Source organism: Athene noctua, chromosome 5 (genome assembly GCF_965140245.1).
Source record: "Athene noctua chromosome 5, bAthNoc1.hap1.1, whole genome shotgun sequence".
In the NCBI taxonomy this organism is placed as follows: domain Eukaryota; kingdom Metazoa; phylum Chordata; class Aves; order Strigiformes; family Strigidae; genus Athene; species Athene noctua.
This window is the reverse complement of record NC_134041.1, coordinates 11,475,974-11,489,245: the sequence shown is the minus strand read 5'-3', so window position 1 is coordinate 11,489,245 and position 13,272 is coordinate 11,475,974. Positions and strand designations below refer to the sequence as shown.

General features: G+C 52.1%; 1 protein-coding gene across 3 annotated transcripts in view; it reads right to left on the bottom strand.

Annotated features, from left to right (window-relative positions):
* ZSWIM5 (zinc finger SWIM-type containing 5) overlaps window positions 1-13,272 on the bottom strand; it is a 100,577-nt gene that overhangs the window by 8,662 nt on the left and 78,643 nt on the right. For all 3 annotated transcript variants that reach the window (XM_074906317.1, XM_074906315.1, XM_074906316.1), the window contains 6 exons: window positions 12,488-12,636; window positions 11,713-11,863; window positions 6,155-6,334; window positions 3,712-3,888; window positions 1,221-1,367; window positions 110-247 (listed from right to left, as the gene is read on the bottom strand). In XM_074906317.1, coding sequence (XP_074762418.1) covers window positions 110-247; window positions 1,221-1,367; window positions 3,712-3,888; window positions 6,155-6,334; window positions 11,713-11,863; window positions 12,488-12,636 — 942 coding nt within the window. The remainder of the gene's footprint in view (window positions 1-109; window positions 248-1,220; window positions 1,368-3,711; window positions 3,889-6,154; window positions 6,335-11,712; window positions 11,864-12,487; window positions 12,637-13,272) is intronic.

Genomic DNA, 13,272 nt, shown 5'->3' with positions numbered 1-13,272 from the left:
AGATTCAGAGCCCAGGAGTCCTGAGCCTCAGACCTGCACCCAGGGTCTGCCTGCTGGACTTGGTTCACTTGCAGCCACTAGGAAGGGAGCCAGGAGAGGCACTCGGTACCTGAAATTTCAAGGCAATTTTCCTCTTCTAATCTACAAGCTTCAGTCAGGGTGAGAAAGAGGCAGCCGATGGGGTTCAGAGGGTGGCCTACCCAGCCCTCCAAGTTGGTGATGGTTGTTGCTCCTCGCTGCAGCAGCTCTGCAAAAAATGGAACAGAAAGACAGTAAAAGTAAGGAATTTAAAGACAGTTTTTGCACCCAGAAGGGTCTCTGAGACCAGAAGCCTTTTCTCACCCCACAGCCCGGGTCACAGGGACCTTCAGAGCCAACTCTGGCATGATAGTTCATGAGGGAAAAGAGCAGCTCAGAGCAGCCACCATGCACACTGACACAGCTATCAGAGGGAACAGGCACCCAACAAAAAAAAGCTGCCCCTAAGGCCAAACAAAATGCAGCAGCTCGTTCTCTGATCCAGGAGGACACAAGGAACTGCAGAGTCCCAAGATGAAGTCTATAATAAAGTCAGACCTGTAGCTTATGGACTCATTTGCAATGGTAGCCTGAATGTTTTTGAAACACAAGCAGAACTCTTCAGGGATGACAAAGACTTCCAGTGAATCTTAAAAGCTCCATCTTTTGAGGATCTCAAGCTGGCTGATCTAGCAAGGTTCAGGAGTCACTGACCTCCAGCAGCACTGCAATAACTGACCCCGGCTCCCTGCCAACTGCAACTGCAGGAGAAACACTGGGCTTGCCTCCTGGTACAATTTACTCGGCAAATGCAAGGTGGAAGTAGCACAAACAGCCTGTTACTGCAGCTGTGCAGACAAGCAGCTCCTCTTTAATGCAGGCACCACTCGCCTGTGAAATCCTCACAGGCAACCAGACATGGTGACAGCGGGAACACGAGAATCCCTACTCCAGCAGTCTGAAGACAGCACGTGGGCACCTCTGGCCTTAGTGTGTGGATACCACCACAGTCTGGCTCAAGCACTCAGATGCATCAGTTTGTCTTTCTAGTGTGAAATAATCCCATACAGTGCTGCCCACCATCAACCTCTGTTGCTCTGGATGGGGCAGCACTACTCTCTGAGGTGGAGAAAACTTCCTCAACCAGCTGGGACACCCCAGCCAGACTTTGTGTGACACTTCCTCCACAGCTCTACTCATACCTTTCTTCTGATGCTTATATATTTCCAGCTGTCTTTGCTGCTGCAGTCGCAGGGTGTTGATTATGGCAACAGTTAGTCGGAGAGCTTCTCTGGGGTAGCCATGAGAGCGCAGGGCATCCACACGAGCACAGGCTGTTGGGACGTGCTCTGCAAGGCAAGGACAAACACAGGGGCATGGCTGAACCAGAGGAGCACAGAAACACACAGGATGGTACTGATACAAGGAGACAACCTGACAATACCAGGCTTCAGGACATTTTCTTTTACTCATCTTCCCCACATCCCAGCCAAACTCCTGCTCCCTGTCTTGAATTCATCCCTTTCTCTCTGCTCCTGGCAGGGATGCCTACCAGAAATACTAACAGGACTCATACCACGTTCAATCCACAGCAGTCATGTCAGTACCTAAATCCCAACCTTCATAAACCTTACCTAATGGAAGAATTTCCAACACACCGCTGATGCAATACAATGGCTCCAAACATAAGCTGTCACAACCCTGACGCTCATTTCTCCTAAAATCTGCACGGCTTATGGTGATTTCTCTCATTGCTGTGCACCCAAACACTTCTTGGTATCTCGTCCAACATCTCTCCCTGCTGTCATGACACAGGTGGCAATATGTGGGGTGAGGCTGTGCATCCAGCACTGCACTGGGGGCCCTGGCAGATTTGGGGTGATGTTTTGAACTGCTTCCTTAACGCCTCTATGAAGTGAGCTCTGTAGACACCCTGTCTCTCTGCAGCTCTCCTGCCTGGTGTTTTATTATTAGGAACAGTTGCGTGAAACCCCCCCCAAGACTCACAGTTGCTTAGGAATTCATCTGCTCCTGCTGCTCATTGCTCACCTGAAATCACAAGCAACTGTGGAGAGGATTATGACTGAGTGAGAAATTAGCAGGAGCAGATGACATGACATGCCGCATAACAAGCAGCAAAAATCCCATTTTCTTGCAAAATGTCCTACCAAGGGGAAAAAAAAAGGCAAACACAGAAGATCTAAAATTATGGTAGAGGGATAATTTCTATTCCTGGAAGAGCTCAGAAAGCTTTGGAAATGCAGACAACCACCTCCACAAATGGGGTTTCCACGTCCCAAAGGTCACCCGCAAGGAATACGCAAAGAAGAGGTTTCAGAACAAACACATCTGTAAAAGAGCTGCTTGTTGCTCTCTCTATTCATTTGCTAAACGGATGAAATATTCAGCTTCTCACTGAATTCATCACTGCAAGTTGCTGACAAATCACACTCCTCTTCCAGCACTGAGTCCCTGAAGGGATGCCAAGAAAGCAAAAGTGCAAAATTCAAAAATCATGGCAAATACATGAGAAAAATAACATGGACCAACCAGCTGGGCCAAAGGTCTCACCAGACCCAGATTATGTTAGGGTCAGGGAAGCTGTGGCCATCAGGTCCCTGCTAGATGGAGTCCATGGAAGCACTAACCCACCACCGCTGCCTATGGCTCTACAGGGAGGAGACCTGCTGCCTGCAGCTGCACAAAACTCTTCCCAGAGTAGTAACATCCTCTCCTGCCCCAGCTAACATAGCAGAGCTGTACCAGCAGCCTTCACATGGGCTCTCTTAACTTATCACCTGGCCTTAATAGCCATTTAGTGCCTGCTGCTCCAGAAACCACATCTCTGGATGGATTTAAATATTCTCTTCCAATTTGTCAGGCTCTGGTTCTGGGAGCAGACAACAGTGCAGTGGTGGGTTTTGACCTGTTCCATGTCCATACATTCAGCTCTTGAGCTGTAGGGGTGAGGCATCCACCCTCCTGGAGGTGTGGGGGCCTTGTGTCTCCCATTTTGGGGTCAGTCTGAGGGTTAACAGCCAGGTACACCAAGCCCTTCGTCTCACTCATTCTCATCCCTGACATGTAGCTGTCAAGGGTCTGCAGATCCGCCCAGGGTCAAGATTTCACAGTACAGAGGTTGTGTGTCTTGAAGTACATGTACTAAAGGTCTACAACACAGGAGGATACTGGGTTTGACTGCTCCAGTATGCCTTAACCTCATACAAGGCTTAATTGTATTGTCTGCTAATTGCCTTCAAGGGAAGACTAAAGAGAGGGTGAGCGCAGGGAAGAAAAAATCCAGAGGATATAGCTGTGCTCCCCAGCCAACTCTGAAGTGACTTTAAGTGTTCAGTGCCCCGGTACTGGGAACAGTGAGAGCTTGCACTGGGGACAGCCAAACACTGACAGGATGAAAGAGGACACAACGAGCCTGGTCCAAGCTGCCCAAGGGGAACCTAGACTGTAAAGATGTGGGGCTTGCTGTAAGGGCTGTGGCCGGGGTGTGGGAGGGCATCAAGATCTGCTTGTCCTACTCCTCAGGCTAAGGGCTGAGGAGGCACTTTCATCTAGGATGCAGAAGCATGCAAGAACCCCGGGTAGCAAAGCTTCTTTGATGCCTTGGGTGGCTCTTCTCCACTAGCAACCCTACCGACCCAGGCCATGCAAGGGGCTGCTGGTTTGGATGCTCACCAAGCCACAGTGGCTGCCCCTGGGAGTTGAAGAGGAGGCTCTCACCCTCCCGCTGGTAGGAGGGAGACACGTAGAAGTCACTGCTAATGATGCGCTGGAGGTGGCTGTCCTGCCAGTGGAGGTCACAGCCCTCAATCGCTCGAGTGAACACGGTTCGTCTGGGTCTGGCCAGCGAGTCTGCAAAGAGAAAAACTGTCAGTGCCTTGGTGGGGTAGGGGCAGCCTGTTCCTGTCCCCAGACACGACCTCCCTGGGCAGAGTAACATATTTACAAAGAGAGCAAAGCCCCACTTGGTCCCACCCCAGCCACTTCCGAGATGAGCACAGGGGCTCTGGCTCCTGTGCTGCGGCAGATTGCCTTTAGATACCTCTGCTGCCTGCCCCATCTCTGATGGAGACTGCTGTCTCCTTAGATGGCATGGCTAAGTAACTTGCTAGAATAGCTGCCTTGGCCAGAGAGGTGAGAAAAGAGGCAGGGACTGCCTGTCTGTTTGCTTTTTGATGATAATCCAGCCACATAGGAGGCTGATGCCTTGAAACATGGCAGTGCATTCCCACCCCTGTGACACCTAGCGTGCAGGCAGCTGCCAGGGTCAGGACTGAGCTACCTCAGCCTTACTGCCCCACAAGCACCACGAGCTCTTCTCCCAGCTTCACTGAACCACAGCTGCTTAGATCAGCAGCACCTGAAGCCACGAAGGGAACCACACAAGCTGTGCGTCATCTGCCTCCAAGTGATGGGTGAAACCACTGTCTTCCAGCAGCCTCCTCTGTCTGTGCGAGAGGGCTGGAAGGGAGGATACGGCATTGTCTGAAACCCCACTGCTGCTCTACAGCAGTTGTCTATGCTCTTCAGTCTGCTCTGTAACTTCACTGACATGTTTGAAGCTATTGAATGCTGGATGAGAGTTTCACTCTGTCCAGACAGTTCAGACAAGTGGTTTGTCAGGAGGAAAAGGCCTGTCTGGAGCAATCCTGCTATCACTCCAGCCACGCCAGATCACGAGGGCCAAACAGAGCCAGCGGGCTGCAAAACAGGAAGCCCCAAAGGGGATGCAATGGTGAATGTTAGGTCCTTCAATCTGCAAGATGGGCCAAGTTAAATGCATTCAAGGGAGGAAAACAAAAGGCACTGCTCAGAGCTGATCCAGGGAGGCTGGATAAACATGCTCCGGAAACGATGGCAACAAGCAATTAGCCTGAACGCTGCAGGCACCCCGAGGTGGAGAAAAATTAAACAGGTGTTTCTACGTACAGAACCAAGCCCGCTCACTTTACCAGGAAGGATTTCAGGAATCAGCTGTTCTCCTTTCAGTAATAAAAGAAGCTGGCAACAATCTGCAGCAGTATTTGCATATGCACAAACATTAACCCTGGGAGCCCCTGCTTGGAGAGGCAGGACCACAGGGACAAGGGGACGTCCCCAGCATGTGCTTTGGAAACTCCCCACATGCCTAAAAAAAGTGACCTGCTCAGCTCCGGCAGCCTGCCCTGAATGCCAGAGTGAATCCTCAGCAGAGCTGGGAACACCAGGGGGGAGTCCCGGGGCTCACGCAGGACATGGAGCAAGGCCAGGTTTAAATTAAGCTGCATGGGGAGGTGCAGCAAGCAGCCGGGGTGTGCGATCCTGGCTGTGGCTGGGTTGGGTTGGCAAGATGGCCACGCTCCCAAACCACTGCTGAGGGACTAATCCCACCCAGAAGAGTAAAGTTTTTCTTTGAGGCACGGGTGGCGTCCCCCTCTCCCCACTTTGGCCACACATAACACAACAAAGACCAATTCCAGTGCAGCAGATGGAGGCATAGTAAGAGCAGTAACTTTCAATTAATGTCTACTTCAGGCAAAAGAAAGGGGGAAAGTGCTTAAATTTAAAGGGATCAAATGCTTTGTCAGGGGTTGAGAAAATATTTTAGCACGAAGGAACAACCCCATAGCTACCTTGCTCCGTTTGTGCTCCACACTTGAACTGCATTCAACATTCCTGGCTAATGACTTACCTACCACCTGAATCAAAGCCCGTAAGTGACGCTCAAGGGCTGGGAAAGAGGCTCTGCATCATCTCAAACTCCTCACTCTTTCATTATAGCCAGGGCTTCTGAGCTCAGCTCTGCTTTGCTCCAAGCAGTGACAGTTTTCTGTAAAACTCCATACCCAAACCTGCACAGACCGTAGGGGTCTAAACTCCTCCAAGGTCAAATTGCTTTAAAATGGCCTCTAATTTGATGCTCAAAATACAGATTAATTCACCTGAGAAGTAGCAAAGAGCTAAACATTTCCAAGCGTATCTAAAACCAGAGGCTTTAAAGAGAAATGTTTTGTATTCCCATGACTCCCTGAGACATCACCAGCAGGTCAACGGAAGTCTCTCAACTCTGGGGTGAGTTCTGACCTGGACCTTACCCCTGTGGCCACTGGCTGGATTTCCACTCCCTGTCCCAACTCACCTTGGCTGTGACCAGAACTCTGCGTAAGCGCGTTGGTGATGTTGGGAAGCTCGTTACCGTAATTGCCATCTTCCAGGGGACAGACGTCCATCTCGCCCCACTTGCGCAGCTGCCGGAGCCAGCAGGATTTCTCTTCGAGCTTGCAGTGTGGGTTTAACACCACGCACACCCACAGCGCCCCTAAACAAAGCCAAGAAATCAAGGAGGTGCCACCACCATACCCGCGGGGAAAAGCTCTTCCGCTGCCATGCTCATCCTGAGAGCTTGCAATGTTTCACCAGCGTTCGTAAACTCATTTCAGCATAATGCACGGACCCAGGAGGGGGATTTAGACAGCTTTTAAATAAAAGTAAAACTCCTCTGTAATGAAGCTAAATTATAATCTCATGAGATGGGGGACAGTGGGGAGGAGGGAAGGAGAGAGCGGCTGTGTATGAATTTGTGAGTGCTTCTGTCTGCCAGGACAAATCTAGTGTTTGAACTGCACATCAAAAGCATGCTTAAAAACACCCTGGCAAGCTGCAGTGTCTGTATCTCCAAAGACTAACCTGATTTTGATCCTACCCACGTTCCAAGCGCTTTAAAGCCTGCTCCGAATGCTATTTCATCTGCCATTGTTCTTCAGGCCATTTGCATTCAACTATTTAAAAAGGAGATTTGGTGTATTTTCTTCTTCTTTTTTTTTTTTTCCCCCTTTTTTCTTTGTAAATCCCCAGTAGCCCCCAGCCTGCACAGGAACCAGCAGAGGAACCTGGAGCTTGGCTTGATGTCTCACAGGCAAGAGCCCTCCAAGGTGTGAGCTCTCCAATCTCACAAGCAGAGGTGCCCATCAGTAGAACACTGATGCTGACATCCCCCATGGCCAACCACAGGACCTCACAGGTCTGATGATATTGTCTGCTGTGTGAGTGAGAGGCAAAACCAGTCCCAAGGACATCTGTTGTCATTAAGAAGCAATTCATACTTTTGTAAGACATGGCCGATACTGGTGCTGCCAGCTGAGCCTTGCCACTCTCCTGGGTCACCCACTGTTCTGAAAAGGACTGCAGCAACCCAAATAAGTGCAAACCCATGAATTCTCCTTTAGCTAATTGCATTTCTGCCCAAATTTCCCTGCAAGGCTGCCAGGATACAGCCTGTCCCCTCCCCTGTCCCTGCCCCATGGGGTGGGATGGCTGCATGCTGGCACAGCTGCGGTGGCACCATCCCTGGGGATCCCCCGAGGCTGAGCAGCCCGTGCTGCTCCTTTCTCTGCCCGTGTCAGATCCTGCCATGCCTGCGGGCTCCCACAGAAACACCGTCCCCTGCCCCTCCTCCATGGGTCCAGCAGAGACCTGAAGCACCTTCCTTCTCCCCGCCCAGCCAGCTGCTCTCCCCTACCTCTCCATCACTCCCAGCACCAAAATTCCCATCCCAAAATGACAGCCAGCAACAGGACAACATCACCGAACACAGTTCCACAGCACAGGGGACTCCTCCACACGCCCAAGCCACCTCCCTCGCTCAGTGTGTTTTGTGCAGCAGCTCCCAGCTGCACAGCCATGCCATCGAGCCAAACAGCCCCAAGCGAGGCTGCACCTCTGACAGAGGCAGCTGGAGAAGCTGGTCCCTTTTCCAGGCAGCATGAGCCAAAACCAGGCTGAGCAGGAATGTCCTGACTCTGGCATCTCCCCACTCCTCTGGGTTATAGCTGAGCTTTGGTGGTGCTTTTGGCGTGCGTCTCCCAGGACCCATCCTCTACCAGTTGGGACTTGTGAACATGTTTGGTTCAAACCAAATATATTAATTAATAAGGCATGGAGGCTATGCACGTCCAGCTTCTTGGAGTGGCTTAGCTTGGCAGGAGAGACATCTCGGCATCACAACGCAGATGGCAGCAGCATTACATCAAGGAAAGGGCATGGGAAAAGCAACCCTAAACACTGAAGATCAGCAAATATTCAAAGCAGCCATTGCCTGGTCCAGCTCCACCCATGTCTCAGCTCCACTGCTCCCAGGACGCCACACCAAAACTTCACTCCTTTCTGATGAACAGGGGGCAATAAGACTTCTGAGCTGCAACATCAGTGATTAATGCATGTGCAAGAGAAGAGCCATCTCTTTAGGGGCTTTTGGGGCCCATCCCTCCCAAAGCAGGTCTGTGCTTCCTGCTCCCAGGCTCCTGCAGACTCCATGGGGCTGCATGGACACGGTGCCTTTGAAAAAATCAGGTCTCAGCTCCAGAAAATGAGTCTTCCTTAAGGCTGTGGTTAATGCCCCTCATCTGAGTGGTGGGTCACCTGCCTGCTGCCACTTCAAGGGCATAAAACTCCCCACCGACTCGGGCAGCCATGAGCTAAATCCTGCACTTGGCTCCTGGTGCTGGAAATCCTAGGGCTCTGACTGGTTTCAGACATCCCCTTCCCACCAGCAATCCTGTCTGTTGTCATTGCCCATCTTCACCTGCTTTGGGGCTGCTTAGGCAAAAAGCAGCCTCCAGCAATTTCAGCTCAGGCCTCTGATGGTGCACAGAGTGGCTCAGCCAGAGGCGGTAATGAGGCTTGGTGTTCCAGCTCCACCGCCCCCAGGAATGGGATGTGCCCGCTGGATTTTTGGCTCCCACAGCTCAGCTAAGATGTGATCCTCGGAAGCCTCACGACTTCGCAGCCTATTTTTGGGAGCCCTCCGAGGTATCCTTTGCCTGCCAAAACGCTGTGCCCCTGGGCTCCCCTGCAGAAGGGAAGATGTGGTGGGGAGGTGGGGAAAAGGAGGGAAGAGGGATTCATGTCCGTCTCAGTCGTGATAGTTATCTGGGAGATGGAAAAGAGGGGTTTTCTGAGCCCTATGGTCAAGTAACATCAGCTGACAGCACAAGTGACTCCTGTCCTGAGCCAAAACGCCATGCTGGGTCAGACTCTGTGTCTGTTCACATGCTGCAGAAACCTTCATGTGAACTTTCTGATAGCTGGAGGTTAACCAGGGAACAAAGCGGCAGATCACGATTAAGCTAAGCCTCTAAACAAAAATGCTTTTTGATGACGGAGCTGGGTGCAGGGGGTGGGGGGTTTGGAGTCTTCCCAGCCCAGCGGTCCCGGCCCCGGAGAGGACAGGCGCTCCAATCCCGCGCCCGAGTTTCCAAACCATCAAAGAAATTCTCCTCTTTCCCACAGGGTCGCTCCCCGGCTTAATCTGTTGAAATTCCCCACTGTAAACAAGTGGCCGAGATAAATAAACCCGTCTCCAGGCAGATTAAGGTCAGGCTGCTCTTCAGCTGGTTTTTCGTCTATTTTTTGTAATTAGGCTTTAATCGTAAGTACTAATGCGCCAGGGCAAATACTCCCACGCCACAGAGCTCTCCATCCAGCAGGTCTTTCCTTTGGCTCCCCAGCAGACAGGGCAATAGATGTTCAGTTGGCAGCACACGATCAAGCAAATTATGCCCTTTTTATTATATTTTTTTTTTAAACTCTGAAATCCTGCAAAATCCTTTACATTTTCCCCAGAATAAATCCACAATCTTCTTTAAGGCTGATCTTCTTCCAATCCCGTGCAAGTCTGTGATGCAGTCTTTGCTAAAATCAATGATTAATTATTAAGCACGTGCCCAAAATAATTTCTGTGAGGCCCATTTTTCTCTTCCACGTGGCAAGGGAATGCGGTCTGTGCTGGGGCTTCCTGCAGCAGCTGGCAACATGCCCCTCATCCCTCCCTTTGGCAGCAGCAGTAACAGTGGGCAGCTTTGGCATCTGCAGCCCACAGGCAGTCGGACAACATGCCTTCACCGCCCCACACACCCCGGCTACCGTCACCCCCCCAGTGATGGTTTCAGACATCTCTCTGTGTTGCTGATGTTCTGGAACAGCACTGCAGCTCTGGTCCCTCTGTGCCTCCACCCCTCCTTCAGAGGGATGCTATGTTCCTACAGCAAAAGCTGCCCAAGACCAAATAAAACAGGCTTCCGTAAGATGGGGGGAATAATCCCTGCTCTGAGTACAGTCCATGCCCACCCTGCCCTGAAGCCACTTCTTGGACCATCACTGTGTCCTCCACAGGGGCTTCTCCCCAGCATGGAGAGGCCTAGACCCTCCCCCGTGACACGTGTTGGCTGGCACCATGCTTCACCTGCTGTCACACTGATCCAGGGCCCTGACGTTCCCCCAGCCACCTTGCCATCTGCTGATGGGACATGCTGTCGTCTCCTCCCACTCTGTCGACCCAAACTACACACACCAACCTGGTCTTTGCATGGTTAAGCCAGGACTGAAATCCAAACACTCCCCTGTCGTGTGTGTAGGAAGGGAGGGAGAGTTCTCGGCTTGGATAGCAGGTTTGAAATCGGGCCAAATAATCTGTAATTCTGGGCAAATTGCTTCCTGTGACCAGGCCTGCCCAGACACCCACCCATCCACGTTTCACTGATGTGTTTGCTTTCTTCCATGTGGAAATTCTGGCTTGATGGATTTGGCCAGCTCTCCAGGATCCTTGCATACCCAATCATCTAGCTGCAGCATCCCAAAATCCTAGAAATAACTTCTTGGCAAGCAAGCACAGATGAGCTCCCCAGAGCCGATGTCGTTATTTCCATCCAGGGACCTTCACACAGAAGCAAGACATCCCACCCCTGCCCAGCCCTTGTCTGCTCAGTTTGGCCAGGCTCTCCAGTCTCACGGCTATGTTTGCATTTGTTGGGGACTTGGTAGAAGGGTCTGTGATCCCAGCTGCAGTTTCAGGTGCTCCAGACCCTGGACCACCTTCATCCTTCTTCCAGCTCTACAACATCTCTTTGGTCCCAGCCCATGAACCCTTGCCCTTACACAGCATCTCCTACCAGCAGGCTGCAGAGACGCTCAAACTCACTCATAAAACTATGGCACAAGTCAAACTATTTACCCAAGATCCCAGATGTCCAGGAGAGCCCAGAACTGCTGGGTTAACTCCACCACACAACCAACCTCTCTGGGCCCACGTCATCTAAATGTTTTATTCTAATGATATTATGGTGTCAGTCAGCTGAGCCAGTGTCTAAGGTGCTTAGCTAGAATTACCCAGAACTGCATTTCCCTTAAAGCCAGGCTCTGTGCTGGCCACCCTGGCCCTCCTGACCCTGAAAACATGCACCAGAGCAGGCAGAAATCTGTTAGGTGGGATGAGACTTGAGAATCTGACTTTCCTGCTCTGGAGCAAGAGCATTTCCACATCCAGGCTATGTCCAGCCCCTGGGGCTCACCAGCCCCTCCCTCTGTCCTCCCTCGCAAAGGCTTCAGGGCAACACACCAAACTGCAAGTATGCTTCAAGTATACAAGCTGCTGCAAGTATGAGACCAGCCACACTCTGCACACCAATCATCCTCGACCCCCTTTGCAGAAGAGGGGCTGGTTTAAGGTGTTGAACTGTGTAGTTTGGGCCTGATCCTGAGCTGTCCCGCCAGTATTTCCCAGCAGGAGATCAGAGTAAATCCTGGCATCTCTCAGGGCCTCTGCCCCCAAAAAAGCCCCAAAGGCCCCTGAGACAAGGTCAGCCGGCCTGGCAGCCCCGGCAAGCCTGCTGCTGCTGCTCTTTGCAAGGCAGTGACCCTTACCCAGCTCATCCCAGAGCTGCCGGCACTTCTCCGTTATGCCTGTCCCCTGCTGCCTCCAGAGGGAGAGCCGAGGATCGGCCATGAACTGCTCTGTTATCAACGTCAGCATCCTGGCTCCGTTGGAGTCCCTCATGCGCAGCATCTCCCGGACCTGGGAAGGACAGAGAGAAGGTCTTTGGTGAGACAAACCATGGTCCCTCGGGGGTGTTTAGGACACAGTCACCTGGCTGGCAACCCACAGCTCCCTCAGTCTGGGGGTCCAGACTGTAAATATGTACATATATATGTGTGTATAAGGTATAGTCATACATTGTAACACTCATGCAATGACTGTGACATGGCTGCTTGGAATCCAACTGAGTAGCAGCTATAGCCTAGACTGTGAAGAGGACCAAGCAGTCAAGAACATGAAAACAAGGTCCTTCTGCAAAGGAAGAGAAGAGCCCATAGGTGCCACCTCTCCATGGTCTCGGTAAGCTCTGCAGGGTTGGCCTTCCCCACACCATGCTGATGGGGAGATGGGGGAAATCCCTCCCTCGCGCAGGGACCACAGCAGGCCCATCACGTGGGAGGAAGGGACCAGCCAGGAGAGCAGGCGAGACAACCCAGGCCTGACCCAGAGCCTGGATTACAACCGCCTACTCCGCGACCGGGAGAGAAGGCACTGGAGCAGAGATTCCCAGCTGTGACGGGCACCCTGCCAGGGCAGCCAGTGAGCTGCTGGCTACGTGACACGCCGAACAGAGAGGGGAGAGAGCAGTCGGCTCCTCCTCACCTTGGCAAACATGGAGTTGAGCTGCTTTCCCGAGCCGTAGTACCCTCCCTGAGATAGGAACAGCTTCACCTGCTCTCGGACCTGTTCCTCGTCCAAGTGCCAGCAGTTCTCATCATCGATGCTGGCCCCAGCAGTGGGGTCGGGAGCGCCTGGGGGAATGGGAAAGGAGGAGAAAAGAGACAACTGTGTTTATAGCAGCAGGGTCAGCAGTCCCACCAGCAAGAAGCAGACCCACCTCTATGTTATCAGCTCATACAAGGGAAAACCAAGCAGGTTCCCAGGCAGTGAGCCCCAGGCTGGCATGCTCTCCTTCCACAGTGGTGGCAGCAGCCATCAGGTGGGATCCTGACCACAGGGCTAATGCCCAGCCCCACTCCCTCTGTGCCCCACATGAAGAGAGGCTGAGGAAGAGCGGGGACCCGCCTTCCTCCAAGGCCCTGGGGGTGCACGCAGCACAGCTGCAGAGCCCAGAGTGCTCCACAGCTCCAGGGATCACCCAGGGTGCTCCTCCTCCTGCTCAACATCACCAGTTTGTTTAAGCATCAGTAAATCTCCAATTCCTGCAAGCCCTTCCTCACATTAGTCTAACAAAGGCACCACTGTATGGGAGCTCCAGAGCCCCACGTTAAACACCTGGTCCTGTCCTTCATTTGCTTTAGGACAAGTTCCAGTACATCAGTGCACCTGTCTGGGAGAGATCCTCGGCTGGAAAGAGCAAATGATCAATAATCCTTCAAAGACCAAACTGTGACCAGAGTAGTGCCTATGGCAGGCACACACATGTT